The sequence below is a fragment of the Nyctereutes procyonoides genome, unplaced genomic scaffold, assembly GCF_905146905.1.
Source record: "Nyctereutes procyonoides isolate TBG_1078 unplaced genomic scaffold, NYPRO_anot_genome, whole genome shotgun sequence".
NCBI classification, from domain to species: Eukaryota; Metazoa; Chordata; class Mammalia; order Carnivora; family Canidae; genus Nyctereutes; species Nyctereutes procyonoides.
Genome location: NW_026575049.1, coordinates 63,926,330 through 63,953,367, shown reverse-complemented (window position 1 = coordinate 63,953,367; position 27,038 = coordinate 63,926,330). Strand labels below are relative to the sequence as shown.

Here is a 27,038-nt window from a genome sequence, read left to right as displayed (position 1 = left end):
TCCTTACTACAGAGAGAAAATAATTTTTAAAAATAGTCAGAAATGAAAGATTCAATAATTGAAATTCAAATGTAATCGTACACTAGGATGTAATGAGTACCAGGATAGAAGAAGCAAAGACATAAGTAAGTGATACAGAAGATAGAATAATGGAAAAAGAGGAAGTAGAACAAACCAGAGAAGAATTATGGATCATGAGAATAGACTTGAGGAATTCACTGACTCTATCAAATATAATAGCAATTGTATTAAGAGTCTCAAAAGAAGAAGAGAGAGAAAAAGAAATGGAAAATATATCCGAGGAAATAAAACTGAACACTTCCCTAGCCTGGGGAAGGAAACAGACATCCAAATCCAGAAGGCACAGAGAACTCCTACCTAAATCAACAAATGTAAGCCAATACCAAGGCACGCTATAATTAAAATTTCAAAATATACTGATAGAGAAAAACACCTAAAAGCAGCAAGAAAAAAGAAGTCCCTAACTTACAAGGGAAACCCACAGGCCTGGCTACAGATCTCTCCACAGAAATCTGGCAAGCCAGAGGGAGTGGCAGGATATATTCAATGTGCTGAATGGAAAAAATACACAGCCAAGAATACTTTATCTGGCAAGATGTCATTCAGAATACAAGGAGATATAAAGAGTTTCCCAGACAAACAAAACCTAAAGGAATTCATGACCACTAAACCAGCCCCAAGAAAATTAAAGGGGACTCTGACTGGAAAAGAAAGAACAAAAGCAACAAAATCTAGAAAGGAACAGAGAGAATCTCCAGAAACACTGACAAAACAAGTAATAAAATGGCACTAAACACATATGTATCAGTATGTACTCTGAATGTAAATGGACTAAATGCTACAACCAAATGACACAGGTTATCAGAATAGATTTAAAAAAAAAAGATCCAATTATATGCTACCTACAAGAGACTCAGTTTAGACCTAAAGACACATGCAGACTGAAAGTGAGGTGACAGAGAAATATTTATCATGTTAATGGAAGTCAAAAGAAAGCCAGGGAGCCATGCTTATATCAGACAAACTAGATTTTAAACTGAAGACTACAACAAGAGATGAAGAAGGGCACTATATCATAATGAAGGGGTCTATCCAACAAGAAGATCTAATAATTATAAATATTTTTGCCCTCAACCTGGGGGCGCCCAAATACATAAAACATTAACAAACATAAAGAAACAATTTTATTAATAATAATACAGTAATAACAGGAGACTTGAACGCTCCACTTACATCAATGGAAAGATCATTTAAGCAGAAAATCAATAAGGAAACAGTAGCTTTGAATGACACACTGACCGAGAGACACTTAACAGATATATTCAGAACATTTCATTCTAAAGTACAGAATATAAATTTTTTTTGAAATGCACATGGGGCATTATCCAGAAGAGATAACATAGTAGGTCACAAATCAGGCCTCAAAAAGTACAAAAAAACTGAAATCATATCATGCATATTTTCTGGCCACAATGCTATGAAACCAGAAGTCAACCACAAGAAAATATCTGGAAAGACCACAAATACATAGAGACTAAACAACATGCTGCTAAACAATGAATGAGTCAACCAGGAAATCAAAGAAGAAATTTTTAAACATACATGGAAACAAATGAAAATGAAAACATGACAGTCCAAAACATTTGGGATGCAGTAAAAGTAGCCAAAAGAGCAATACATGCCTACCTCAAGAAGCAAGAAAAGTCTCCAATATACAACCTAACCTTACACACACCTAATGCAGCTAATAAAGGAACAACAAATAATGTCTAAAGCCAGCAGAAGGGAACTAATAAAAGAACAAAAAAAAAAAGTAGAACAGATCAATGAAACCAGGAACTGGTTCTTTGAAAGAATTAACAAAACTGATAAGCCCCTAGCCAGACTTATCAAAAAGAAAAGAGAAAGGACCCAAGTAAGGAAAAATCACAAATGAGAGTAGAGATATAACAACCAACACCACAGTAATATAAACAATTCTAAGAAAATATTATGAAAAACTATGTGTCAACAAATTGGACAACCTGAGAGAAATCAATTTGTAGAAATATATGATCAAAAGTGTCCCAACAAACAAAAGCCCAGAGCCAGATGGCTTCACAGGTGAATTCTACAAAACATTTAAAAGTTTCAAACTATTCGAAACTATTCCAAAAAATAGAAATGGAAATAAAACTTCCAAATTCATTTTACAAGGCCAGCATTACCTTCATTCCAAAACCAGACAAAGACCCCATTCAAAAGGAGAAGTATAGGCAAAATTTCTCCACAAGGTACTAGCAGACTGAATCCAACAATACTTTAAAAGAATAATTCATCAGATCAAGTGGGATTTTTTTTTCTGGGTTGTAGAGGTGGTTCAATATCTGTAAATCAATCAACCTGCTACACCACATAAACAAAAGAACCATATGATCATTTCAAGAGACGCAGAAAACTGTATGATAGAGTACAACATCCATTCATGATAAAAATCTCTCAACAAAGCAGGGATAGAGGGTGCATACCTCAGCATAATAAACGCCATATACAAAAAGTACACAGCTAACATCATCTTCAATAGTGAAAAACAGCTTTATCTCTAAGGTCAGGAATAAGACAGGGATGTCCACTCTCACCACTGTTACTTAACATTTATTTGAAGCCCTAGCCTAAGCAATCAGATAACAAAAGAAATAAAGGGCATCCATATAAGGAAGGAAAAAGTCAATGTCCCCTATTTGTAGATGACACAATACTATATATATAGAAAACCCAAAAGACTCCACCCAAAACTGCTAGAACTGTTATATGAATTCCATAAATTTACAGGGTACAAAATCAATGTACAGAAATCAGTTGCATTTCTATACACCATAATGAAGCAGCAGAAAGAGAAATCAAGGAATCAATCTCATTTACAACTGCACCAAAAATGGGAAGATATCTAGAAATAAACCTAACTAAAGATGTGGGGATGCCTGGGTGGCTTAATCAATTAAACGACTGCCTTCCGTTCAGGTCATGATCCCAGGATCCTGGGCTCAAACTCCACATCAGGCTCTCTGCTCAGCGGAGAGCCTGCTTCTTCCTCTCCCTCTGCCCCTCGCTCATGTTCTCTCTCTCAAATAAATAAATAAAATCTTGAGAAAAAAGGAGGTGAAAGATCTGTACTCTGAAAACTAGAGAACACTTATGAAAGAAATAGAAGAAGACACAAAGAAATGGGAAAACTTTCCATGTTCATGGATTGGAAGAACAAATATTGTTAAAATATCTTTACTACCCAAAATAATCTACACATTTAATGTTATCCCTATCAAAATACCACCAGTAGTTTTCACAGAATTAGAACAAACCATCCTAACATTTGTATAGAACCACAGAATACCCCTGATAGCCAAAGCAATCTTGAAAAAGAAAACCAAAGCTGGTGGCATCACAATTCTGGACTTCCGGCTCTATTACAAAGCTGTAGTCATCAAGACAGTATGGTGCTAACAAAAAAACAGATGCCTAGATCAATGGAATAGAATTTAAAAACCCAGAAACAAACCCACAATTATATGGTCAATTAATTGACAAAGGATGAATGAATATACAATGGGAAAACGACAGTCTCTTCAATAAATGGTGTTGGGAAAAGTGGACAGCTACATGCAAAAAAAGGAAACTGAACCACTTTCTTACATCATACACAAAAAATAAACTCAAAATGAATGAAAGACCTAAATGTGAGCCAGGAGACCATTAAAATCTTGGAGGAGAACCCTGGCAGCAATCTGTTTGACTTCAGCTGTAGCACCTTCTTACTACACACATCTCTAGAGGCAAGGGAAACAAAAGCAGTGAACAACCGGGACCTTCATCAAGATAAGAAACTTCTGCACAGTGAAGGAACTAAAAGGCAACCTACAGAATGAAAGAAGATTTTTTCAAATGACATATCTGATTAGTTTCCAAAATCTATAAAGAACTTACCAAACTCAACATCCAAAAAACAAATAATCCAGTTAAGAAATGGGCAGAAGACATGACTAGACATTTTTCTAAAGAAGACATAGAGATGGCTTAACCAGCACATCAAAATATGCCTAACATCACTCATCACCAGGGAAATACAAATCAAAACTATAATGTGACACCACTTCACACCACTCAGAATGGCTAAAATTAACAACACAGGAAACAACAGGTGTTGGTGAGAATGGAGAGGAAATGGAATTCTCTTACACTATTGGCAGGAATGCAATCCACTGGTACAACCACTGTGTAAAATAGTACAGAGGTTCCTCAAAATGTTAAAAATGGAACTACCCTATGACCTAGCAATTGCACTGCTCCATATTTACCCAAAGGATATAAAAATACAGATACAAAGGGACACATCTATCCTGCTGTTTATAGTAGCATTATCAACAATAGCCAAACTATGGAAAGAGCTCGAATGCCCATGGGCTGATGAATGAATAAAGAAAAGATGATTTATATATACAATAAAATATTACTTAGCCATCAAAAAGAATGAAATTCTGCCATTTGCAATGACATGGATAGACCAAGAGTGTATTATGCTAAGCAAAGTCAGTCAGAGGAAGACAAACACTGTATGATTTCACTCATATGTGGCATTTTTAAAACAAAATGGAATAACTTTGGGGGGAGGAGAAAACAAACCAAGAAACAGATTTTTAACTATAGAAAACTGGAATGTAGGTAGGTGGCTGGATGGGTTAAATAAGTGATGGGCAGGCATTAAGGAGAGCACAGGTTGTGATGAGCACTGGATGTTGTACGTAAGTGATGAATCACTAAATTTTACACCTGAAACAAATATCCCACTGTATTTTAACTAGCTGGAATTTTAATTAAAATTTAGAAAAAAAAATAAATGTTTGGTTGAATTTACCTGTGAAGCCATCTGTTCCTGGTCTTGGTCTTCAGGGAGTTCTAAATACTGCTTAAAGTAACCAAAGACCAAAATAAATGGAGACAGGCACCATAGCTATGGACCAAAAGACTCATCATGGTATGCATGTCAGCTGTCTTCTGATTAATCTAAACATTTAATACAATTCTAATCAACATCTCAGAATGATTTTGCGTAGATACAGAGAAGCTGATTCCAAAATTTATACAGAAGGATAGGAACTAGAATAGCAAACAAAATTTTGAAGAAGGGAAATAATGTTGGAAAAATCATGTGTGATATTAAGACGTTTTCTAAAGCAAGAGTTAGCAAACATTTTCTGTGAAGGGTTATTTAGTAAATGTTTTAGGTTTTAAAAATCATAGAGTCCCATCATAGATAGCTATTACAGCAAAAAGCAACCACTGACAATATGCAAATAAATAGGTGTGGATGTATTTCAATAAACTTTATCTACAAAAATAAAGTTTCTGTAAATTACCTTAATTAATCTCATGGACTGTGGTTTGTTATTCCCCACTCTACAACTATACTAATCAAGAAAGTGTAGTATTATAAAAAGGACACGTAGATTAATGAAATAGAATAGACCATCCAGAAATAAATCTATGTATATATATGCCCCGTTGATTTTTGACAAAAGTACAAAAGCCATTCAATGGAGAAAGAGTACTCTTCAACAAATGGTACTGGAACAACTGGACATCTTATGTGTAAAAGCAATGAGCCCCAAACTAAACCTCACACCTTATTCAATAATTAACTTAAAATGGATTCTACACCTAAATATAAAATGCAAAACTATAAAATTTTTAAAAGAAAGTAAAGGAGTAAATCTTCATTATCTGGGATTAGACTAAGAATTCTCAGATCTGATACTAAAAGCACAATCTTGAAAAAAAACTGGTAAGCTAGGCTTCATCAACTTTTGCTCTTCAAAGATACTGTTAAGAGCATGTAAAACAAGCTATGTGCTAGCAGAAAATATTTGCAAATCCCATAACAGATTAAGGATTTGAATCCAGAATATATAAAGAAATCTCATAATTCAAAATAAGAAAAAATTAACAAGAAAACCCAATTAAAATGGGCAAAAAGATTTTACTTGAACACTTTAATAAGGAGATATACAAATGACAAATAAGCACATATATAGGCACCTGGGTGGCTCAGTAGGTTGAGGATCTGCCTTCGACGTCGGTTATGACCTGGGTGGGGAGGAGAGTATCCTGCTTCTTCCCTCTCCCTCTACCTGCTATTCCACCTGCTTATAGTCTCTGTCAAATGGATGAATAAAATGTTATTTTTTTAAAGAGTTTATTTATTTATTCATGAGAGACAGAGAGAGAGGGAGAGGCAGAAACACAGGCAGAGGGAGAAGCAGGCTCCATGCAGGGAGCTCGACGTGGAACTCGATCCTGGGACTCCAGGATCATGCCCTGGGCCGAAGGCAGGAATTAAACCGCTGAGCCACCCAGGGATTCCCCCTAAAAAAATCTTAAAAAAAAAAAAAAAAAAGCACGTGAGAAAATATTCAATGTCATTAACCATGAGGGAAATGCAAAATCAAAACCACAATGAACTACCTCTGCATACCTATTACAATGTCTATAATAACATAAAAAAATACTTATAATACCAACCACTAGTTAGGATGCACAGGAACTAGAACTCTCTATACCTTGCTGAGGAGAATACCAAATGGTAGAGCCATCCTGGGAAAAATTCAGTAGCTTTCTACAAAATTAAATATATATTTACCATGTGAGCCAGCAATCATATTCTTGCATATTTACACTAGAGAAATGAAACCTTATATCACACAAAAACCTCTACATGAATGGTTAGAGTCATTTTATTTATAGTCACCAAAACCTGGAAAAACAAATATCCTTCAAAAGATGAATAAACTGATAACATCTATACAGTGAAATACTCAGCAATAAAAAGTAAACTATTGAATGTAACATCTTAGATGAATATCAAGAACATTACACTAAGTGACGGAATCCTGTCACAAGTTTTTACCTAGGATTACAGTTACATGACAGTCCTGAAGTCAAAACTGTAGTGATGGAGGAACAACTAGTGGGGTTGTGGGGAAACTAGTGGGGTTGTAGGGAAAAGTGTGACTGTTAAGTGAGAGAGTTTTTTTGGCATGCTGAGACTATTTTGTATTCTGATTATGGTAGCAGAACAGAAATCGTTTTTTAAAGATGTTTGTTTATTTTAGAGAGGGAAAGAGGAGAGGGGGAAAGAGAATCCTTAAGGGGACTCCCTGCTGAGCACAGAGCCTTACTGGGGGGGGGGGGGCTCTATCCCAGAACCCTGAGATCATTCCCTGAGCTGAAATCAGAAGCAGACTGCTTAACCGAACTGAGCCACCCAGGCACCCCAGCAGTAACATATATCTATACATCTGTTAAATTCATAGAATAGATATCTATTTTTTTTAAGATTTTTATTTTTACATCATCTCTATACCCAAAGTGAAGCTCAAACTCACAATCCTGAAATCAAGAGTCACATTCTCTTCCAACTGAGCTAGCCAGATGCCCCTAGAAACTATACCTTTAAAAGTTCATTTTAGGGAAGCCTGGGTGGCTCAGTGGTTTAGCGCTGCCTTCAGCCCAGGGCATGATCCTAGAGTCCCTGGATCGAGTCCCACATCAGGCTCCCCACATGGAGCCTGCTTCTCCCTCAGCCTGTGTCTCTGCCTCTCTCTCTGTGTGTGTCTCTCATGAGTAAATAAATAAAATCTTTTTTTTAAAAAAAGTTCATTTTAATGTAAAATAATTTAAATAAAAAATTTAACAAAAATGTATGAGAGCTATATACAATTTTATAAGACAATATTATCTCAGCTTTGTTTTTAAAAATGCATAATAATAAGTATAGGAGCTAATTATCCAGGTGAGAACTCTGGATATTTGAATTATGTTAATGTTTTTTTCCTGCAGTTTTTAAATTTTTCTACAGTCATAGATTACTTTTAAAACTGGGAAAATAAAATTTATTTAATAGGAAATATTTTACCATACATATTAATAGTCTAAATCCCAGCAGTTTAAGAGACTCATTTTGTTCCTGTTACTTCTTTTGAAAATCATATATGTAAAACATTTTATTTGTATCTTAAATTTGAATTTAATTGTTCAAAAATGTCCTATAAATTATTTGATGATGGGAAAAATTGAAAACAATTTTCAGTGTTTTTAACATTATGGTATTTAAACGACTGTATTGTTGAAAGGTTCCAAGGAAATGTTTTTATTACATTTTTTAAAACTTCAGAAATTTGCAAGTATTCAATATTAACTCCATCCTTTCTTTTTAATCCCTTTTTTCAATTAAAAAAAACAGACAAGTACTTGATGGAAGAAATGAACTTGAAAAAGACACTCGTGCTCAATCTTTGATGACTAAGACCTGCAATGAAAAAGGTAATGGTATCCAAATTACCCAAAATATTTAAAGCATAATAGAATAACAATGTTATAACTGGCAAGAGCTTCTAGTAAATGAATAAAAATAAGTCCTTGGGCATTGCTAGTTAGTGTGTTATAAGATGGTTCTTGGATAATATAATGTAAAATACCAAGCCCACTGATTTTAACAAAGGCTCAATTTTAATGATCATACAATAAATTTGGGGATCTTGCTAAAATGTTGATTCTCATTGAATAGGTCTGTAGCAGAGCCCATGATGCCCAATTTCTAAGAAGCTCTCAATCATGTGTATGCTGCTGGCTTGAAGATTATACTTTGAGAAGCCAGGCTTTGTAGGCCGTAGAAAATTGGCATGATTCTTGCCTGATTTAGTAAGAAAGATATGAACATAGTAAGTTAGACTATACGTGCTACCCCCAGAAAAGCATGAGGAGCAATCACTTCCAGCCAAGATGTTCAGCTGAGCAGGTGGCCTTCACAGATAAGAATATCAACATGCAGAAGAAACTATATGAGAAATTACAGGAAAAGCACAAATAAAACATAGATGACTGTGTGTGAAGGAACAAAAATGGTTAATATTTGAATATTCTCACTATGTCCCCTTTTCATTTTTCTCTAAGATGAATCTTAGCTTGGCCTATTTATTTTCTTACCTTGCTCTCTGAAAAATGGGTCACTGCTGCTTACTTCTTTGAGACTTTGAAATGCAAAATTTGGAACAAAAAAAAGATACAAAGAAGGACAAGAGAGGCATGTGGAATTATGAGACTTTATATGAAGTTTTGTGGGTTTTTTTTTTCTGCAGAGCCCAGACCTATGCTTCCTTCAGCATCTGAGGGAAGTGGACAGGAGAAAAAAAGAACTGTTAAGGATTGCATAGTTCCAGGCATACAGCACTTACTTTACTGCTATTGCTTTATAAACTGAGGTCTACCAAGTGTATGTCCCAAAGCCTATACAATATATGGTCCCAACTCCAACCCAAAGTACTATCATTTCAACTCTTCAGTTTTTCTCATCTAAAATCTCAAAATTTCAATGGAATGATTCCTATAAAGGATGAGCAGTTAAATAAATAATTTAAACCAAGGCTTTGGCATTAGTAGTTTAAAGATAAATTATTTCCTGTAGAGAAAGAAAATGGCATTTTCCTATTTTGTTTTCCTTTGAATTTGAAAAGAGGTGTGAAGTGAATAGCATTCAACAAAGCCAGCAGCTAAGGGATGGCTAAACAAGACGGCAGAACAAGAGGTCTCCAGCCCTCATTCCCCTGCCAAAAAAACATGAATTTGGCAAACATCCACAAACAAAAGTGCCACTATGGGAGCTTCAAAATCCAGGTAGAAAGTTGTAACACCACAGTAGAGCCCAAGACAGAGGACTCTTTGAGAAGGCATACTCCTGCCCTAGGACCTGACTACAGACCCAGGAGCAGCTCTATTACCCCATGTACATGTTCTAGCCCCACCCATCCATTGTCCTGGTACCAACCCTGCCCCCCAATGGACTTGAGGCAGGGATGACACCTCCCTGTGACCCTGGCAACAAGCCCACTGACTGCTGATCCAACTGTAGACCTAGAAGCAACCCCATAACCAGCTCCAACTGCTCAAATGTGATCCCAGAGTCGGTCTTGTCCACCCCGGCAGCTGGGAGGAGACATGCCAATCTGTGTCCCAAGGAACAGGCCTGCCAACTATGGACTCAGAGGTAGCCTACCCACCTGGGTAACCAGCACAAGCTATGCCTGCTGATGCCCCCAGTAATAAACCAGCCAGCCACTGACCTAACTGTAGACCTGGAAGCAGCCCCGTGATCTGGCCCTGGTTCTGCTCAACTGTACCCCTGGAGGCAGGCTTGTTTCCTGGTGACCTTCAGGAGTAGGTCTTTACCTCCCAAAAACACTCTGTAAAGAATAGAAGAAGTTCTTGCTCTTTTTGTTGCACAGACATCAGTGCAAGGCTATAAAGTCACAAATAATCAGGCAAACATAACACTACCAAAGGAAACTAAAAAGTTCCAGTAACCAGTGCCAAAAATGGAGCTCCATGAACTGCCTGACAGAGAATTAAAAAAAAAAATTATCCTTAAAAAGCTCAATGAAGGGGATCCCTGGGTGCCTAAGTGGTTTGGCGCCTGCCTTTGGCCCAAGGCATGATCCTGGAGTCCTGGGATCGAGTCCCACATCGGGCTCCTTGCATGGATCCTGCTTCTCCCCCTGCCTGTGTCCCTCCCTCCCTCTCTCTCTCTCTCTCTCTCTCTCTCTCTCTCTCTTTCTCTCTCTCTCTGTGTCTCTCATGAATAAATGAATAAAACCTTAAAAAAATATATTTATAAATAAATAAAAAGCTCAATGAAAATAAATAAATAGATAAATAAATAATTAAAAAAATAAAAAGCTCAATGAGCTAAAAAGAGCACACAGATAACTAAAGAAAATTAGGAGAGCAATACATGAACAAAATAAACTCAGAAAATAAATGAAAACAAAAACCTAAAAGATAAAAGTAAAGAAATAAAAATTATTTTAAAACAGGAGAAGGGCCTCTGGGTGGCTCTGTTGGTTAAGCATCTGCCTTTGGTTCAGATCATAATCCCAGGGCCCTGGGACCAAGCCCATCATCGGGCTCCCTGCTCAGTGGAGAGTCTACTCCTCCCTCTGCCCTTCTCCGCCATCTCCCTACTCATGCTCTCTGTCAAAAAAACAAAACAAAAACAAAAAAACACTGAAAAAAAATTGCCAAACAAGAATATTTTACCTGGCAAAACTGTACTTTAAGAATAAAAGAGTAAGAGTTAAGATGGCAGAGTAGTGGAGGACCCTATATTTGCCTTGTCCATCCAGCATAGCTAGATACATATCAAATCATTCTAAACACCCAGGAAATCAATCTGGGAACTGAGAGAAGAAACTGCCTAACTAGAGGGAGAAAAGAAGCCACAACTTGAAGACTAGAAGATGCAGAGGTGTGATATGGGGGAGAAAGGAATCATGAGAGCTGCAGAAGAGAGGGAGCCCTGATCAGAGAGAGAGGACAGAATGAATAGAGTGCAGGGCATAGAACAAGAAAAGCACTTCCCTAAAACCACTGATAGGGAAAATGAGAGTGGCTGATTTTCCCAAGTTTTTAGAAGTAGCAGAGCTCAGAGACCAAAGTTTTAGAAGTCTGCAACATCTCCAGGTAGAGCCTGGTGGGTGTAGAGATGCTCCTGTGGAGGAGGGCAAAGGCTCAGGAGCAGACAGTGAACAGTGTGCTCTGAGGATTCCCTGGGTGGCAGTGGGAGACAGTTCTCCTTCTAGGAATGTATTTGGGAGAGGTGGCACTGCCTCTCTAGGGACAGTAGAGCCTGTGGACAATATTGTGCTGCCCCGTTCATTAGCATATGAGCCAAGACACCTGCTGAGGGCAGGTAACCTGGGCTTTGGCTTCTTGCTGCACCTTTTTTTTTTTTTTCTGAAAATTTTTTTGCTTTATGTGGGAAATAGGTATAAATCTCATTTTATGCTGTATTTTATATCTTAGTTGTGTTTGAAAACGTTTTGATTTTTGAAAACATCAAAATAAATAATGGCATTTGTTGTACGCAGTGTGGTCCTCTGGTGTTGTCCAGCTGGGGTGAGGCCTCGCCAGGCCTCTCCTCAGACGCTGAGTGAGCCTGACGGACCCCTAGGCTTCACTGAGGACCACTTAGAAGCCATGTCCAGACGTAATTCTTCCCTCGGGGTCCCTGCTGTTTCTTGGGGACGGGGAGTGTGCCCCTGAGCCTGGGGGCCAGACCCTCAGCCCACCAACATGGAGTGGATGGAGAAGGGCCTGGGACACCCTAGCAGCTGAGAGGATGCACCACAGACGATGAAGAGGAACACGGGGTCGAGTGTCTGAAGGACTCTCAGGCTCTCTACATGTGCTTTCTCCAGCAGCCGTTTATTAACCACAGTGTTTAAGAGAGCTGAAGTTCTTAGCTTTACGATGATGACTTTTGAACTTCTTCTTTGACAAACTCAACTGCTTCTTCCCACGCTTGTGAACGCCTGGGCCACTTCCATCTCTTCTCTGTCCCCAGGGCCCTTCCCTGGTGTGAGCCTTGGCTTCCCGTCCTCATCTTCTGTCAAAAAGTCACTGGTGCTGTCGCCAGGCTCAGTCCTTCCCAGGTCCTTTCTGGTGAACAACTCGAGTTTATGGTAATAAACTCCAAGCCTCCTGCACCTTTGTGTGACTGCTCTTCTGGGACAAACTAGCACCAGCCACAGCTTGGCCAGACCCTCCTCCGAGGATCAGTGTGAGTCTGTAAGGCACTAAAATTTGGAGTTTTGAAACACAGACAGTGTACATGAGATAAAACCCAGGAGCACCGCATGACTGGGTGGGCAGACAACTCAGACACAGATAGGTTGAAGGCAGTGATCTGAGGGATGCCTGGGACACCTCACGAGGGGAGATTGTCTGCTCTTCTGTGAGGGTTTCCTGAGCAGCGGTGGGTATACATTCTACTCTCTGAGGACCAGAGAGCCCACTGATGCCATTCTTCACCTTCCTCTGCCATCAGCATGGAGGGACTTCAGAGCAGCACAGCACCCCACAGTGGAGGCTTGAGCCACTTATACCAACCCCACCCCTCTGCACTCTGCAAGTCTTCTGAACTAGGGCAAGTGTGCCTGAGAGTCAGAAGAGTAGTGGGCCTCTTCCCCAAAAGACCAGCACAAACCTCCTGCATACATCCAGTCTACTCACCACAGAGTGCTGCAGAGCTTCAGCTCTAGGAGAAATAGGATCTAGCCTCTTTTAACAAGCAGACCTAAACACACCTAGTGAAAATACTAACCACTGCAGGCAAAGAGAAACTCTGCAGAGAACTGACCTAAGGTAAAAAGTAACCAAAACACAATAGCAGAATGCACACAGCATACACCAGAAACACTTCCTGAAGCTCCAGGACCTGGACATTATAGGACCTCTTAATATAGCCATTACTCTCAGGAGTGGGAAACATAACAGGCTTTCATAACACAGAAGACAGAGACCTACACAAAATCCCAAGATGGAGGAATTCACCCCAAAAAGAAAGAACAAGAAGAGATAATGGTCAGGGATCTAATCAAAACGTGTGTAATATGCCTCAACCAGAATTTAAAACAACAATCAGAAGGATACTAACTGAGCTTCAGAAAAGCATAGAAAACACAAGAGTCCCTTAATGCAGAGATAAAAGACCTAAAATCTAGTCAGCCCCAAATAATAATTAAAAATGCTATAACCGGGATCCCTGGGTGGCGCAACAGTTTGGCGCCTGCCTTTGGCCCAGGGCGTGATCCTGGAGATACGGGATCGAGCCCCACGTCGGGCTCCCGGTGCATGGAGCCCACTTCTCCCTCTGCCTGTGTCTCTGCCTCTCTCTCTCTCTTTCTGTGTGTGTGTGACTATCATAAATAAATAAAAATTAAAAAAAATGCTATAACCAAGACGCAAAATGGACTGGATGTAATGACCACAAAGATGGAAAAAAACAGAAGAATGAGTAAGTGATATAGAAGATAAAATTTTGGAAAATAACAAATCTGAAAAGAAGGAAAGAAAACTACTTCATCATGAATGTAGACTTATGGCATCAATGACTCTGTAAAGTGTAATAACATTCATACCATAGGAATCCCAGAAGAAGAAGAGAGGGAAAAGGGGACAGAAGGTTTATTTGAGCAAAACCTCCCTAACCTGGAAATGGAAACAGATATCCAAATCCAGGAGGCAAAGAGAACTCTTATCAAAATCAACAAAAGCACACCAAGACATATTGTAGCAAAATTTGCAAAATACAGAGATAAGGAAAGAATCCTGAAAGCAGTAAAGGAAAAGAAAACTCTAACCTACAATGGAAGACAAATAAGGTTAGCAGCAGATCTCTCCATAGAAAGTTGGCAGGCCAGAAGAGAGTGGCATGAAATGTTCAATGTTCTGAATGCAAAAAAAAAAACGCAACCAAGAATAATTTATCCATCAAGGGTGTCATTCAGAATACGAGGAGAGATACAGTTTCCCAGACAAATAAACTTAAAGCAGTTTGTGACCACTAAACCAGCCCTACAAGAAATATTTAAGGAGATTCTCTGACTGGAAAGAAAGAACAAAAGCAACAAAATCTAGGAAGGAACAGAGAAAATCTCCAGAAATGCTGACAAAACAAGTAATAAAATGGCACTAAACACATATGTATCAGGAAGCACTCTGAATGTAAATGGAGTAAATGCTACAACCAAATGGCACAGGTTATCAGAATAGATAAAAAAAAAAAAAAGACCCAGTTATACGCTACCTACAAGAGACTCAGTTTAGACCTAAAGACACATGCAGACTGAAAGTGAGGTGACAAAGAAATATTTATCATGTTAATGGAGATCAAAAGAAAGCCAGGGTAGCCATACTTATATCAGACAAACTACATTTTAAACTGAAGACTGCAACAAGAGATGAAGAAGGACCACCTTATCATAATGGAGTGGTCTATCCAACAAGAAGATCTAATAATTATAAATATTTATCATCCAACCTGGGAGTACCCAAATATATACAACAATAACAAACATAAAGAAACAATTGTATTAATAATAATAGAGTAATAGCAGGGGACTTGAACGCTCCACTTAATCAATGGAAAGATAATCTAAGCAGAAAATCAATAAGGAAACAATAGCTTTGAATGACACACTGACCCCGGGACACTTAACTGATATATTCAGAACATTTCATCCTAAAGTACAGAATACAAATGCTTTTCAAATGAACATGGGACATTATCCAGAATAGATCACATACTGGATCACCAGCCAGGCCTCAACAAGTAAAAAAATATCAAGATCATACCATGCATATTTTCTGACCACAATGCTATGAAACCAGAAGTCAACCACAAGAAAATATTTGGAAAGACCACAAATATATGAAGGATAAAGAACATTCTAAAAAGAATAAATGGGTTAAACAGGAAATTAAGAAATACAAAAATACATAGGAACAAATGAAAATGAAATCACAACAGTCCAAAACCTTTGGGATGCAGCAAAAGTAGCCATAAGAGGGAATTACATAGCAATACAGGCCTACCTCAAGAAGCAAGAAAAGTCTCCAGTATACAACCTAACCTTACACCTAACGGAGCTAGTAAAGGAACAGCAAATAATGCCTAAAGCCACCAGAAGGGAACTAATAAAGATAAGAGCATAAGTAAATGATAAAAAGAACAACAACAAAAAAAGTAGAACGGATCAATGAAACCAGGAACTGGTTCTTTGATAGAATTAACAAAACTGATAAGCACCTAGCCAGACTTATCAAAAAGAAAAGAGAAAGGACCCAAGTAAGTAAAATCCCAAAGAGAGCGGAGATATAACAACCAACACCAAGGAAACACAATTAGAAGAGAATATTATGAAAATTGTATGTCGACAAATTGGACAACCTGAAAGAAATCAATCAATTCCTAAAAATATATAAACTACCAAAACTAAAACAGGAACAAACAGACAGCCTGAGTAGACCAATAACCAGCAAAGAAATTGAATTAATAATCAAAAGTCGGGGACCCCTGGGTGGCACAGCGGTTTGGCGCCTGCCTTTGGCCCAGGGCGCAATCCTGGAGACCCGAGATCGAGTCCCACGTCGGGCTCCCGGTGCATGGAGCCTGCTTCTCCCTCTGCCTATGTCTCTGCCTCTCTCTCTCTCTGTGACTATCATAAATAAATTTAAAAATTTAAAAAAAAAAAATCAAAAGTCTCCCAGGAAACAAAAGTCCAGAGCCAGATGGCTTTGCAGGTGAATTCTACCACTTAAAAAAGTGTTAATTCCTGTTCTTCTCAAACTTTTCCAAAAAATAGAAATAGAAAAAAAACTTCCAAATTCAACTCTAAAGGCCAGAATTACTTTGATTCCAAAACCAGACAAAAATCTCATTGAAAAGGAGAACTGTAGGCCAATATCCTTGATGAACACGGATGCAAAACTTCTCAACAAGGTACTAGCAAATCGAACCCAATGATATTTTAAAAGAATAACTCACTAGGATCAAGTGGGATTTTTTTTCTTTGGCTGCAGAGGTGGTTCAATATTTACAAATCAATTAACCTAATATATCACATTAATAAAAGAAAGGATAAGAACCATATGATCCTCTCAATAGATGTAGAAAAAGTATTTGATAAAGTATAGCATCATTCATGATAAAATCTCTCAACAAAGTAGGGATAAAGGGAATATACCTCAACATGATAAAGGCCACACATGAAAGACCCACAGCTAACATCATCCTCAATAGGGAAAAACTGAGAGCTCTATCTCTAAGGTCAGGAATAAGACTGGGATGTCCAATTAAAACACATTTTACCCATCATGTTAGCAAAGATGTGGATTGTTAGGTATCCAAAGAAATAGCATTTTTTTTGCCTTGTAAATTAATATAAACTTTTTAGAGTTTAAGTTAGCAATATCAATTAAAATTCACAATATTCTGGGTTTGGACCCAGGGCTTCCACTTCTAGAAATTAATCCTAAATAAAGAGATGGACCCAGGGCACCTTGGTGGCTCAGTGGTTGAACATCTGCCTTCGGCCCAGGGCATGATCCTGGAGTCCTGGGATCGAGTCCCTACATGGAGCCTGCTTCTCCCTCTGCCTATGTCTCTGCCTCTCTCTGTGTGTCTCTCATGAATAAATAAATAAAATCTTAAAAAAAAAAAAAAAAGACTGGGATGTCCACACTCACCACTGTTATTTAACATAGTACTGGAAGTCCTAGCCTCAGCAGTCAGACAACCAAAAGAAATAAAAGGTATCCAAATCAGCAAGGAAGAAGTCAGTCTTTCACTATTCGCAGACAACATGACATGAGAGCATAAGAAGAGAGGCAGAGAGAAAAGCAGACTCCCCGCTGAGTAGGGAGCCCGATTTGGACCTAAGCTGAGCTCAAGTGCTGAGCTGAAGGCAGCACTTAACCAACTGAGCCACCCAGGCATCCCATGACATGACATTTTGCATAGAAAAGCCAAAAACACCAAAAAAATATCAGAAATGCAGCAAAGTCACAGGACACAAAATCAACCTGAAGAAATCCATTGCATTTCTATATACCATAATGAAGCAAGAGAAAGAGAAATCAAGGAATTGACCCCATTTACAACTGCACGAAAAACCAGAAGACACCTAGGAATAAATCTAACCAAAGAGGTAAAAGATCTGTACTCTGAAAACTAGAGAACACTTATGAAAGAAATAGAAGAAGACACAAAGAAATGGAAAAACATTCCATGTTCATGGATTGGAAGAACAAATATTGTTAAAATGTACTACCCAAAATAATCTATACATTTTATGTGATCCCTAGCAGTTTTCACAGAATTAGAACTAATCATCCTAACATTTGTATAGAACCACAGAAGACCCCTAATAGCCAAAGCAATCTTGAAAAAGAAAACCAAAGCTGGCAGCATCACAATTCTGGACTTCTGGCTCTATTACAAAGCTGTAGTCATCAAGACAGTATGGTGCTAGCAAAAAACAGATGCCTAGATCAATGGAATAGAATTTAAAAACCCAGAAACAAAGCCACAATTATATGGTCAATTAATTGACAAAGGAGGAATGAATATACAATGGGAAAAAGACGTCTCTTCAATAAATGGTGTTGGGAAAAGTGGACAGCTACATGCAAAAAAAAGGAAACTGAACCACTTTCTTACATCATACACAAAAAATAAACTCAAAATGAATGAAAGACCTAAATGTGAGCCAGGAGACCATTAAAATCCTAGAGGAGAACCCTGGCAGCAATCTGTTTGACTTCAGCTGTAGCACCTTCTTACTACACACGTCTCTAGAGGCAAGGGAAACAAAAGCAGTGAACAACCGGGACCTTCATCAAGATAAGAAACTTCTGCACAGTGAAGGCAACAATTAGCAAAACTAAAAGGCAACCTACAGAATGAAAGAAGATTTTTGCAAATGACGTATCTGATTAGTTGGTTAGTTTCCAAAATCTATAAAGAACTTACCAAACTCAACATCCAAAAAACAAATAATCCAGTAAAGAAATGGGCAGAAGAGAGCTGCATGGAGAGCTAAACTGAGTGGACATGAGGTGCGTCTACCCACAAAACCCCGTGTAAAAAATGCCTACCAAATGCTTTCTCATTTGGACCCAGACTCCAATTTCGGAGTCTGGCAGCTGGATCCCCTAGGAAGAAAGGTTTTAAAGCAGTAAGAAGAAAACATTTCAATTTGGAACACTTACTTGCACCTGGAAATGGGGAATGGACTGTCAGACCAGACTTCTATCTTATCCAGCCTGCCTTCATTTCAGTCCTCTCACATTGTTATTTGGGGTTTGGACTGTGCTAGAAAGACAACTGTATTATATAGGCTGCAGTTTAATGAATTTGTAAATGCTGTACCTACCAAAGGATTTAACACTGAAAAAATTAAGGTAACCTTGGGAAATTCTAAAACAGTCACTTTTCACTTCTAGGATGTAGGTGGCCAGAAGAAATTAAGGCCACTGTGGAAGTCATATACCAGATGCACAGATGGCATTGTGTTTGTTGTGGACTCTGTTGATGTTGAAAAAATAAAAGAAGCCATAACTGAACTTCATAAAATAACCAGGATATCAGAAAATCAGGGAGTCCCTGTACTTATCATTGCCAACCAACAGGACCTGAGGAATTCACTGTCTCTGTCTCAACAAATTGAGAAATTGTTAGCAATGGGTGAACTGAGCTCATCAACTCCCTGGCATTTACAGCCCACCTGCGCAATCATAGAAGATGCACTAAAGGAAGGACTTGAGAAACTACATGATATGATAATTAAAAGAAGAAAAACGCTGCGGCAACAGAAAAAGAAAAGATGAATGGTGATCCTTTTTATATCTGTGTGGAGTAGGTTTTCTCTGGTCTGATGTTGACAAATGGAAGAGTGTCTACAGCCTGGTTTGTCTGCCTGCCCTCCTGGATGCTGATAAAGCTTTGTTTTGTTGGACAATCCAATGCCCAGCTCTTTTGCCTTGTGGAAGATGAGTAAATGGAGTGCTTCTTAAAATGGTCTCTTCTCCCTACCCCACAAGGCTTTTAGTACTACCATTCTGGGAAGCCAAGTGTGGATAGTTTATTGACCATAAAACAGTTGTGGAAATTTGACCTGAAGTTAGTGAAATAAAACTTTGAAGAGTGTCTGCCTAGTATTTTGTCCTTACATCTTGTGGGGGGAAGCCTTTATAAGGAAATAGCATATAAGGCTTTGTATGTTAAGATAAAATGCTAATGAATGGAAATGTTAAGATAGATTAATATATATATAGTTATATTGATCACATTGGTCCAACCAGTGAGGGATAAAGAAGAAGTGTTTGCTTTTTTAAGTTTTGGCCAAATGGATTTTGACATTTTTCTGGAATCAAATGATGTGATGCTATATCTTAATTCTAGACGATGTTTAAGTTGGTCTAACTTAAAATAATAAAAATAAGATATTGAGGGCCAAAAAGAAAAGTAAATGGGCAGAAGACATGACTAGACATTTTTCCAAAGAAGACATAGAGATGGCTTAACTAGTACATCAAAATATGCTCAACATCACTCATCACCAGGGAAATACAAATCAAAACTATAATGAGATACCACTTCACACCAGAATGGCTAAAATTAACAACACAGGAAACAACAGGCGTTGGTAAGGATGCACAGAAAGGGGAACCCTCTTACACTGTTGGCAGGAATGCAAACTAGTGCAGCCACTTTGGAAAACAGTATACAGGTTCTTCAAAAAGTTAAAAATGGAACTACGCTATGACCTAGCAATTGCACTGCGAGGTACTGACCCAAAGGATACAAAAATACATATTTGAAGGGGGGCACATCCATCCCAATATATATAGCAGTATTATTAACAATAGCCAATGTATGGAAGGAGCCCAAATGTCCCTCAACTTATGAATGGATAAAGATGAGGTGGTGTACACACACACACACACACACACACACACACACTGGAATATTACTCAGCCATTCAAAAAGAAAGAAAGAAATCTTGCCATTTGCATGATGTGGATGGAGCTAGAATGTAAAATAAGTCTGTCAGAGAATGACAAATGCCATATGATTTCACTCATATGTGGAATTTAAGAAATGAAACAAATAAACATAGAGGGAAAAAAAAAAAGAGGCAACCCAGAAAACAGATTCGTAACAACAGAGAACAAACTGAGGGTTGCTGGAGGGGAAGTGGGCAGGGGAATGAATTAAATGGGTGATGGGTATTAAGGAGGGTACTTATGAAGAGCACTGAGTGTTACATCTAAGTGATGAATCATAAATTCTACTCCTGAAACTAATATTACACTATATGTTAACAGACTAGAATTTAAATAAAAACTAAAAAACAAAACTTTAAAAAAAGAATAAAAGAGAGTTTTCCAGATAAACATAATCTGAGGAATATATATTACACCAGTTCTGCCTTACAATAAGTACTAAAGAGAGTTCACCAAAAAAGCTAAACAGTTACATGAAAGCATATGAAAGTACAACTGTTACTGTTAAAGGAAATACTGTAATGGTGGCATGTAAATAACTTTTAACACTAGTACAAAAAATTAAGACAAATGTAATAAGTATAACTATAACCACTAAAATGAAACACAATACAGAAGTAAGTAAAATCTGAAATCAACTAAAAGTTTGTGTTAGAAGGAAAGTGTACACATTCTGTACATAACTGAAATTAAGTTTTTATTAGCTTAAAACAGACTGCCTTAACTAGAAAATGTTTAATGTGGTAACTACAAAAAGCAAAAAGTATGATAGATGCATCAAAGATAAAGAGAAAAGAATCAAAGAATACTATACCACTATTGCTACTACAAATTCATCAAATAAAGGCAAGTGAAGAACATGATCAGTACAAAACAGACAAAAACAGTTAATGAAATGCAATAGTAAGTCCTTTGCTATCACAGTAATTACTTTAAATGTAAATGGGATAAACTCCTCAATCAAAAGAGACAGTGGTTGAATGAATACAAAAACAAGACTTAAATATATGCTGTCTACAGGAGACTCACTTTATTTTTTTAACTTATTTAAGAAACTTCTACATCTAGCGTGGGGTTCGAACTCATGACCAACAGTCACAAGCTCCTGCAACTGAGCCAGCCAGGCACTCTGAGACTCACTTTAGATTTAAGGACACACACAGCCTAAAAGTGAAAGGGTAGAGAAAGATATTCCATGCAAATGGTAGCCAAAAAGGAGCAGGAGTCATTATAGTGGACAAAATAGACTTTAACTCAGAAACTATCAGGAGACAAATTAAGAATTCTTTTTTTTTTGGTGATGAGCACTGGGTGTTATATGCAACTGATGCATTTAAGTTGTGAAAACTGAAACTGAAACTAATGATGTTGGCTAATTGAATTTAAATAAAATTTTTTAAAAAGAATTTTTTTGAAAAGATAAAATCAACATTACATAATGATGAAAGGGTCAATTTACCAGAAGATGTAAGAATTACAAATAAAAACCCAACATCAAATATAAACCTATAGTATATATTAAACAAACCGTATATGTTAAGCAAACATTTATTGATCTGAAGAGAGAAACAAACAACACAATAGTAGTATACTTTAATACCCACATCTTTATAATGGATAGATCATCCATAGACAAAAAAATTCAGTAAAAAAAAAAAAAATGTTAGAACTGAATGACCCTATACACCAAGTGGACACTAATGACATACAGAACATTCCTAAAACAGAATATTCATTCTTCTCAAGGACACTTGGAACATTCTCCAGGATAGATCATTTGCTAGGTCACAAGTCTTAACAAATTTTAAAAGGCTCGAATCATTTGAAATATTTTTTCTGACCATAATGGAATGGAATTAAAAATGAATAATAAAACAAAAATGAGAAAATTCAGAAATACTTCAAATTTTAAAAACATAAACATCTATTGGGTCAAATAAGAAATCAAAAGGGAAATAAGAAAATACCTCTAAACAAACAAAAATGAACACACACATACCAAAACTTATGGGAGGCAGCAAAAACAGTACTGACAGGAAAGTTTATAGCCGTAATCTTTTTATTTTTAAAAAATCTCAAACAATATAACTTCATACCTCAAGGAACTAGAAAAGAAGAAGCCAATCACAAAGTTGGCAAAATGAAGAAATAATAAAGATTAAAGCATAAATAAAGAATAGGAAGACAATTTTCAAAAATTAATGAAATTAAGAATTGTTTTTTGGAAAAGATAAAGTCACCAAACCATACTACCTACCAAGAATGAATCAAGAAGAAACAGAAATCCTGAACAGACCAATAACAAAGAAGGAAACTGAAGGAGTAATTATAAATCTTCCAACAAAAAAAGCCCAGGATCAGGGATCCCTGGGTGGCGCAGCGGTTTGGCGCCTGCCTTTGGCTCAGGGCGCGATCCTGGAGACCCGGGATCGAATCCCACGTCGGGCTCCTGGTGCATGGAGCCTGCTTCTCCCTCTGCCCCCCTCTCTCTCTCTCTTTCTCTCTCTCTCTCTGTGACTATCATAAATAAAAAAAAAATTTTAAAAAAAAGCCCAGGATCAGACACCGATCTCCCCAAACTCTTCTAAAAAATCAAAAAAGAGCAATTACTTACATTTATTCTAGGAGACCAACGTCACTCTGATACCAAAGCCAAAGACATCAGAAAAAAAAAAGAAAACTACAGGTCAATATTTCTGACAAACATAGATTCAAAAATTCACAACAAAATACTAGCAAACTCAGTTCAACAGCATGTTAAAAGAACCATACATTGATCAAGTATGATTTATCCCTGACACACAAGGATGGTTCAACATACAAATGTCAATAAATGTGATATACACAGTAACATAACAAAGAATAAATTTCACATGGTCATCTCAATATACACAGAAAAAGCATTTCACAAAATATAACACCTAATGATAAAGAAGAAAAAACTCTCAACAAATACAGTATCAGAACACACTTCAACATGATAAAGGCCATTTACAAAAAGGCCACAGTGAATATCATACTCAACAGTGAAAAGCATTCCATTTAACTTACTCTCCCCTCTCCAATTCAACACAGTACAGAAAGCATGAGGCAGAAAAAATTTTTTTAAAAAGTAGAAAACCTTGAAGCCTCCATAAGAAGCACTGTTATGAACCAATACATAAATTCAGTAAAGATACAGGATATAAAATCAACATACAAAAATCAAAAGGAAATTTTAAAAAACAGTTCCATTTACAATAATATCAAAAAAGAATGAAATACTTACATATAAATTTAATCAGGGAGGCAAAATACACTGAAAATTACAAAGCATTGATGAGAGAAATTTAAAAAGAAACAAATAAGTGAAAGGACACCTCATGTTCATGGACTACAAGACTCAGTATTGTTAAAAAGTCCCTACTTCCTAAAGCAGTTTGTATATTCAACACAATCTCCATCAAAATCCCAGTGGCAGGGTGCCTGGGTGGTTCAGTCAGTTAAGCATCTAACTTCAGCTCAAGTCATGATCTTGGGATCCTAGGATGGAGCCCCGAGTCAGGCTCCCCACTCAGTGGGGGATTCTGCTTTTCCCTCTCCCGCTGCCCTCCGCTTGCTTGTGCTCTATTTATCTCATTCTCAAATGTATAAAATCTTTTTTTTTAATCCCAATGGCATTTTTTATAGAAATAGAAAATTCTAAAATTTATTTGGAACTAAAGAAGACCCCAAATAGCCAAAGAAATTTTGATCAAGAAGAATAAAGCTGGAGGTATCACACTGCCTAATTTCAAAACATATTACAAAGTTATAATCAAAACAGGATGGTACTGGCATGATAACAAATATAAACTAATGAAACAGAATAGAGAGCTAAGTCCATGCATCTAAGGATCAATTGGACATCATCAAGGATGCCATGAATATGCATGGAGAAAAGACAGGCTCATCCATAAAGGCTGGTGGAAAAATTAGAAATTTACAAGTAAACAGATGAAACTGGACCCTGTCTCACTCTGTATTTAAAAAAATCAACTCAAAATGGATTAAAGACCTAAACTTGAAGCCTGAAACAATGAAGTCTTAAAAGAAAATCTAGGGAAAAAGCTACCAGACATTGGTCTACACAATTATTTATTGGATAGCACAACAAAAGCACAGGCAACAAAAGCAAAATATAGACAAATGGGATTAGATCAAACTAAAAGGCTTCTTCACAGCAAAAGAAATCTTCAACAAAATAAAAAGGCAACCTACAAAATGGAAGAAAATATTTGCAGACCAAGTATCAGATAAGGGGTTAATACCCAAAATGTATAAATAACTACAACTCAGTGTATACAATGGAATGTCATTCAACCTTGAAAAAGGAAATCTTCCCATTTGTCACAACACAGATGGGCCTGAGGACAGGATACTATAGGTTAAATAAGCAGACACACAAAGACAAATCTTACATGATCTTGCTCATATATGGAATCCAAAATAGTCAAATACATATAAGCAGTGAGTAGAATGGTGGGTACCAGGGCCTGGGGGGAGGAGGAAATGGGAAAGTGTTGGTCCAAGAGTACAAAATTTCACTTCTGCAGAGCAAATTCTGGAGATTGACTTTACAATACAGGACCTATGATGAATAATACTGTATTATATACTTTAAAATTTGCTAAAACAGTATATCTCATGTTAAGTGCTCTTACCACAAAGGAAAAAAAAAGGGAAAAGAACAAAGGGACTATGGGAGGAAACTTTTGGAAGTGATACATAAGTCTATGGCAATTACAGTAATGATGGCTTCCCAGGTGTATGCTTATCTCCAAACCCAGCAAGTTGTATATGTGTAAACAACTACAGCTGTTTGTATCACTGTGGTTAATATAGTTCCATTTGTGGCACTTTAAGAAATGTTATTGAAGAACCTGAGTTACTTTGGAACAACCAATATTTGGTTGTGGAATTCTGTTGTTTTGATAGTGACAATCATTGTATTTGGTTAGCAGATCATAGCTTTTTATGTTTTCTAACCTTAATGACATAAAGGAGCAGTGGAAGATAAGGATTGAAACCTAGGTTATACCCAGATTTTGGATACGCTTTGGTGTAAGGCTAAAGAGTTTACATTTATTTCAGTAGGTATTTACATGGTTTTTAAAGTTGTCAAGCAGGAGAGTGAAACAATCAAAAGCATGTTATAAAAACATTAATCTGACAGTCTCAACCTACACTGGCTGAAATGAGGGAAGGAAAACCTAGCTAGCAAGCTTATTATAATAATTTGGTAGTAGACCTGTGTGAAAATACTGATAGTAAGAACAAAAAAGGTTAATTTTGAGAGATACTATGATAAAAAGATTTAATAGGACTTTTTACATTCTTTTATCTGGCATTCAACAAATATTTATTGAGTGCCTACTCTGAACCAGAAACCATGTTATGCACTGGAAATAGAGGTAAAAGATATAATCTCTGCCCATAATGTGTTCACAGGCAAAAACTCTGGTAGAAGGCTCTGAGGCATTCTCCAAACTGACATTAAAGCGACCTAAACCACTTGGTCCTTGTACAATCTGTCCATATCATCTCTATCCAACCTTACTACTACACATTTTAACCACTTCTTCATCAAACAATATGAGTATGATACCTTCTACCCAATGCTTAAAAATATGCACCTTGAAAGTGATTAATCATTTCCTACTGACAAATTCTAATGATCTTCTTCCAGGGCTCCTCCACATGACCGCTGGTAGCATTCTATATTGACTGTTCCTTGAAACACTCTTATCTTTACCTTCCTTGTTCTCTAGCCCACTGAATCCTCTTTTGCCCTATTTAGATCTTAGTCATTTCTAATAACTGTTTTAAAAATATACAGGTAGGTTTAAAAAAAATTTTAAACAACCAGTTCTAAATAGGTGGCTATATGACACATCACGTCTTCTCATGTGTGAACTGCCCCACTTAAGTACCAAAGGATGAGTGTAGTAAGAACAAATTAATGAACATGGGTAGTATTAGGGTTCTCCGGACAAACAAGAACCAACAGGGGAGATGGCTGTGTGTGTGTGTGTGTGTGTGTGTGTGTGTGTGTATTTTAAGGAATTGGCTCATGTGGTTATAGAGGCTGACAAGTCCCAAAATCTAAAGTTAGCAAGCTGGAAATCAAGGAGTGCTGATGGTCTAATTCCAATCTAAAGACAAAAAGGCTCAAAATCCAGAAAGAGCTCATGTTTCAGTTCAAGCCCAAAGGCAGATAAAAACCACTGTCATTAAAAAAAAAAAAAAAAAAACACTGTCATAGTTCAAGGGCAGACAAGCAGGGGTTCCCTCTCATTCAAGAGAGGGCCAGCTTTTTGTTTTATTCAAGCATTCAACTGATTGGATGAATTTCACCAACCACATTAGGAAGGACAGTCTGCTTTAGTCAATCTATCAAGTTTAACTTGAAAACTCATCCAAAACACCATCATAGAAATACCCACAATAATGTTTGACCAAACAGCCAGATACCATGACAAAAATCTGGGCCCAAATGGACACATAAACTTAACTATGTGAGTCCTGCTTAGCCAAATGTATTTACACAGAACAAAACCATTATA

General features: G+C 37.2%; 1 protein-coding gene and 1 pseudogene across 1 annotated transcript in view; both read left to right on the top strand.

Annotated features, from left to right (window-relative positions):
* The window catches only part of WDPCP (WD repeat containing planar cell polarity effector), a 346,888-nt gene that overhangs the window by 293,125 nt on the left and 26,725 nt on the right, over positions 1-27,038 (top strand). The window contains exon 16 of the mRNA XM_055329451.1: positions 8,294-8,373. Within this exon, the coding sequence (XP_055185426.1) occupies positions 8,294-8,373 (80 nt within the window). The remainder of the gene's footprint in view (positions 1-8,293; positions 8,374-27,038) is intronic.
* On the top strand, positions 18,639-19,275 carry LOC129511391 (ADP-ribosylation factor-like protein 4A; annotated as a pseudogene).